Source organism: Condylura cristata, unplaced genomic scaffold, assembly GCF_000260355.1.
Source record: "Condylura cristata isolate star-nosed mole 26May11 unplaced genomic scaffold, ConCri1.0 scaffold00023, whole genome shotgun sequence".
Lineage (NCBI taxonomy): Eukaryota > Metazoa > Chordata > Mammalia > Eulipotyphla > Talpidae > Condylura > Condylura cristata.
The window spans coordinates 15046063-15052060 of NW_004567124.1; the positions used below are offsets into that span (position 1 = coordinate 15046063).

Consider the following 5998-nt stretch of genomic DNA (forward strand, 5'->3'; position numbering starts at 1 on the left):
AGGTATTTGATTCTTTTTGTTTTAATTGAAAAGGGGATGGTTTTTTTTTTATCTCTGTTTCTTCTGCTTGATTGTGTATAAGAAAGCCTCTGACTTTTGTGTGTTGATTTTATAACCTGCTACATGAAGGCACTTTTGACTGAGACTGAAAGAGTCAAATTGAAATCTGAACAGTGGCTTATGTCATAGAGAATTTTCTCTTTGGGCCTTTTAAAAATTAGATGTGAATTGGTATGACTTAGTATTTATAAGAAGGTTTACTACTAAGATACTTTTTTGTTGTTGTTTGTTTTTCCAATTTCAAGACTATTCTTAGGGAGAAGGAGGAGTTTCTCAGTTGTTTTTCATACAACAATATTTTTCTGAATAGTTATAGAATGATCAAACCCTTTCTTGAGTATAAGAAATATTCTGTGTGCCTTCTTGATGGCCTAGGGATTATGTCTTAGTGCTGCCATCTCTCAGGCCAGGGAGCTGACCCACATAGCACAGCCTGCTATCTTGCTGTCTGCTGTCTTGCCTGCTGCTCCTCTTAGCTGTATATTTCAGTAAATCTGCTTATTCTGCTTTCTGCTCTTTCTGGTGAATCTTCTTACCCCCTCACACTCTGGCCTACACCCGGCTCTTCTGTGCAAAAATAAATAAAATCTTTGATGGAAAAAAAAACGTTCTTAGAAATTAAATACTTTTCCACGCATATAATTAAGAAAGCATGTGAGGTAAATGTAAGTATTTAAATTTTGACAATTCTCAATCCAGTATTCAATTTTTATAACAATGGCAGTATTTCAAACTATCCACAGGACTTAAGGACATCTTAGGTATTCAATAAAAGATAATTGCTCTATCCTCACAGAAAATGCATCCTTCACACTTGATAAGCAAATACTTCCTGTGACTGGGGTGTGGGAAAGATGCATCATCTTCACTTTGTATATTAACAGATGAAGATGGAGGAGAAAATACTGATAGTAGATAAACAGGTAGCCAAACAAGTTTAAAAACCATGAGATTGCCTATCAGCTCCTGCTCTGATTAAGATAATTTAGAGTCAGCACATGAAGGGATCTGAACACAGTCTTGTTAGAATCAATGGAACAACATTTCTTGTAAAATTCACAGCTGGGTGGATAAATACTCAAATGAAATATATTTTCTTCACCAGTATACTAAAGCAGGATAGAATCACAGGGGTCCAGTTGCAAGGCCTGATAGCTTCTTGGAGAAATGTGTAGATAATAATACAGCATCTTGAGGAATCAGAATGGATAGAGAGTCTTCACCCAGACACACGTACTCCCTAATGTGCTTCTTTGTACTGTAAGAACAGTTCTGAGAAGGTCTATTAAGAAGTTATAAAAAAAAAAAACAACTCTGTAAAAGCCCTCCTTGCCATGGGAGAATAAAAAGAGTAATTACCATTGTAAGCAGAGTCATCAATGTGATTTACACCGGAAAACGAGGACATCTGCCAAAAAATCTAACAGTGCAGGGTTTTAAAGTACCTATAAATGTAAGGAATAATTTACAGAATTCAGTGGTTACATCCCCTGAGCTGCTAAAACACTTTTCTTTTGTAGTTTTTACATTCGGATCATTTTGGTCATGTCTTAATGGTGAAATGAAATCAGTAGTTTAAGGAAATACAATTATATTGCTATTTTCATGGCTTTACTAAGAAGCAGGAAGAATCTGACATGGATTAACTAATTCTATTACAAATACTAACTCAGATGTATAAGGAATGGGTGACCGCCAAAAGATGACTGATTTCTCAAGATGATACAAAAAGCTACCTTACAAATTTGAAACCATGCTTTGAAAATTGTTAAAAAATTACTTGTGGCCCTCCCTGGTGGCACAGCGGGTTAAAGCACAGCACTGAGAAGCTAAAGCCACTTCCACATGAGTTCGATTCCTGCCTGCCTCGGAGGTTACCACATGGTGTGGCAGACCTCTCTTGACCCGACCGCTGCTCCCCTCAGCAGTGTACTTCGTCGATCTGCCTGTTCTGCTCCCCACTCTGTCTCTGGTGAAGCCTCTCACCGCCCCTGCACCTCTGGCCTGTACCACAGTTCTGTATGCATAAATAAATAAATCTTAAAAAAAAAATTGCCTGTATGGGGCCCTCTCTGGTGGTGCAATGGGTAAAACACCACTAAGAAGCTAAAGCCACTTCCGCATGAGGTGACCCAAATGGCATGGAAGAACTCTCCTGACCCGCCCGCTGCTCCCCTAAGCAGTGTACTTCATCAGTCGCCCTGTTCTGCTCCCCGTGCTGTCTCTGGTGAATCCCCTCACCACCCCTGAGCCTCTGGCCTGTCCCCAGCTCTGCATGCATAAATAAATAAATCTTAAAAAAAATTTACCTGTATGGCAGGTCTTTGTATAACAAAGCAAATCTAAGATTGATGTCCTGGAAGAACTGAGATATGATAGATTTCAAAATGTCTCCAAGTTTATGGCCTAGGAATATAGCCTGGAGTTAACAAGTAGCCAAGCTGCTGACAAATATAGCAGCAACCTAGAATTTTTCTTCCAATGTCAGCATTTTTTTTTCTCCCATATACAGTAAGTATAAGTAAAAAGGATCTATCTGTTTTGGGATCCTCACACCAGTCATGTAAGCTTGGAACCAGTAGAGTCTGTGGTCAAGTTGGTCACTCTAGATTCCAGCTGTGGATTCAGACTAGCTTGGCTGCTTTCTATCATATGAAATTAGGCAGATTACTTCACTTTTTTGAGCATCAGTTTGATCATTTATAAAAAGGGAATAAGAATTTCCCAAAGTTCTATCTCTCCATTAGGAGTATAGTATGAATTTTTTTTTAACTTTTTCACTTTTTTTTTAAAAGATTTATTTCTTTATTCATATGGAACTGGGGTACAGGCCAGAGATGTGGAGGGTGAGAGGATTCACCAGAGAGGGGAGCAGAACAAGCAGATCTACAAAGTACACTGCTGAGGGGAGCAGTAGGCAGGTCAGGAGAGGTCTGCCATGCCACGTGGTCACCTCCTGGGCAGGCGGGAATCGAACTCATGAGGAAGTGGCTTTAGCTTCTTAGTGCTGTGCTTTAACCCACTGCACCACCAGGGAGGGCCAACTTTCTCACTTTTTAATTGCCCAGAGATAGGAAATGTTTTTATTATCTTTCACATTTATACTCTACTAATTTCGTAAGTTGAGTTATCAAGAGTAAAGATCACTAACCCTTCTTTCCCTCCACATGTTACTGGAATTGTCTCTGTTTTCCAGAATCCCCTACTTTGAAACTAGTGCCGCCAATGGGTCAAATATAAGCCAAGCAATTGAGATGCTCCTGGACCTGATAATGAAGCGAATGGAACGGTGTGTGGATAAGTCCTGGATTCCTGAAGGAGTGGTGCGATCCAATGGTCACACTTCCACTGTTCAAATGACTGAACAAAAGGAGAAGGGGGCATGTGGCTGTTGAAGTGACCTACAGGATACTTCATTGGCACATGTCTGGTCTTCTCTGTGGGTAATACATGGCATAAAGAAAGATTAGTGAACATTTTGTTCAAACTGCTTCTTAATATCCCAATTAGACCTATGAATAAAAAACCTATTTTTAAAATTAATTTACTGCAGCTTTATAAATATTTCTATAAGATTCAGCCTGAAAGTCAGGAGTGACATTTCACATAGCCTAAAGTGCCTTAGAAAAACTTGGGCCAAAGTAGTAGGTCAGGATTCAGGAGTTTAGAGCCACAGAAGAGTGTTTATTATATAGCATGACTAAATAGACTATCACTTGCCTTCATATAGAGCCCAGAGACTCACACTCTAGATATTAAATATAATTGTTAAAATTTTCACTCTTGAATCCCAATTAAAAGACCCTACTTGTGCCATTGGTGACCTTTTAAAATGCCATCTAAACCAACCTAAAATTAACAATATGTATATATATCACTTTGATGTCCTTGTACATAATTTACATATGAATTCTCTTTTATATGAATATAGGGCAAATTATGACAATTTTTGTAGAACTGGATAAATTGTATTGGCCAATTGACTTTTGTTGGTCAGAAAGAAATTGGGAAGGATTGGGTCCAGGGTGGCTTGATGTAATATGAGCAACCTAAGTGGGACTTCTATCTCCCTGCCATGTTCCCATTGCTCTGCAAAGTTGATTGGAAGAAACTAAGTTCTTATGGCATTAGTTCACTGTGATGTGTGCACTTACAGTTGGCTAATATATTGGCCACATTTGAATATAGCTGGTGCTTATGCTGAAGTTATTTGTGATAAGTAAACATTTAGCTTCATATTTATATTGGTCTGGCATTATCAGGCTCTAGTTCAGTTAGCTTGTGAGCTACTGATCCTCTGTCTTAACCATCACGCTTTATATGGTTGATATTTACTTGTTTTATTTTTCACACTGTAGAATTGAAGGATTTAGTTTTAATTATGTAAAATGTCTATTTGCAATTTGGTGGAAGATGTTTGTATTTAAACAGTTATATTTGTACTGTAGCTCATTATAAAAGCAATCAAGTTTTCTATAGCCTGTATTTTTTCATTGCTATCAGGAACATTTATTATACTTGCTGGATCTTGCCAAGTTCATCTATTCTGCCTTAGTGTCTTCATACAAAACTGAAAGTGGTTTTAATATCTGTTTCATGACAGTTGTTTATAAAGTTCAAAGGTGGGGGGAATCTTGTTTTTTGAATGGATTTTAAAACAGTAGATTAAAAAATCCACAAAGCTTAATAACTATTTGGGAAGAAATACATATAATTTAAATAAAAATTAAGAATAAGTGTATTTTGTGGTAGCAAATGTTTGGTAGAACTGTAATCAGAAAAATAAAACTGATAGAAAAGAATTACTTTAGTGTGATAATTTTCAAATGACTTTTTATTGAGCACTTTGTGTTTTTTGGCCTTACCCACCCCCCTAACTTCTTGCTTAGCTGTGATTAATGAGATCTATGCATTTCTGTCCTTGAAATGAGGAATTGTTTTAAATACCTAAGAAGTCATTGAGTCCTATACATTTGAATTGGGTATTGTAGTGAGGAAAAGATTCAAACATATCAAGGGCAGGGTCATAGTACCAAGAAGTGCCTTCAAAAACTGCCCTTAGACTTCAGTGGAGTACATCACAATTTTACAGGTAGAGGTTAGGGGACATTTAACATGGTCTATTTATATAGACAAAAAGAACAGTTTGTTTTACTTTTCAAGAACCAATGAGCAAATAAGCTACAGATTCTACTTGCCTTATGTATAGTACACACATACAAAACATCTTTATTCACTGAAATAACATGAATTCTATTTAGAAATAATTTAGAAATAATTTGTTTCAATTTGATATTGAATTATATTTTTTGTGCATCCATGTATTTTTCTATTTAGAAGCCGATGTAAAAGTCAAGTTTATCTTCAGTGAACTTTGTGCCAATTAAGCTTACAATAAAATGTGGCCTTGTCTGTCAAGTTTGTGTGTAAATGTAACCTCATTTCTTAATCACAAAGAAATTTCCAACCAGAGCTAATAATACTAAGGGAAACCAAATCAAAGGTCAAAAATTCTATTAGGTTCTTGATGAGGGGCAAGCCAAGACAACATATTGAGAGAAGGTAATATTCACTCTCACGTGAACAAAATAAGGATTGCAAGGGCATGGACTAGGAGATATTCATTGCAGGAAACATTGGGAAGGTCATAGCTATTATTGAATGACATGGAAGAATATGTGGGGAGATGGGCTCTTTGACCTTATTTCCTATTGCTGTCCACTCATACCTCTCTCTGTAGGCACACTGGCCTTCTTGCCTCACGTATGTTCTTGCCTCAGAAATATTTGCTGTCCCTTCTACCCGTAATGCTAGTCTTCCTGTACATGGCTCCATCTAGTGTCCTTTGAGAGTGTTCAAAATTTACCTTACTGTGTAAAAACATTTTACTAATCACCTTATATAAAATTGGAGTCGCTCTAACCAATTTTGTAGTGAT

At 37.1% G+C, this 5998-nt stretch overlaps 1 protein-coding gene across 4 annotated transcripts in view; it reads left to right on the top strand.

Annotated features, from left to right (window-relative positions):
• RAB27A (RAB27A, member RAS oncogene family) overlaps window positions 1-5470 on the top strand; it is a 68744-nt gene extending 63274 nt beyond the window's left edge. For all 4 annotated transcript variants that reach the window (XM_012728489.1, XM_012728491.1, XM_012728490.1 and 1 more), the window contains one exon: window positions 3257-5470. In XM_012728489.1, the coding sequence (XP_012583943.1) occupies window positions 3257-3455 (199 nt within the window). In that variant the 3' untranslated portion in view covers window positions 3456-5470. The remainder of the gene's footprint in view (window positions 1-3256) is intronic.
• Window positions 5471-5998: the final 528 nt, after the last annotated feature.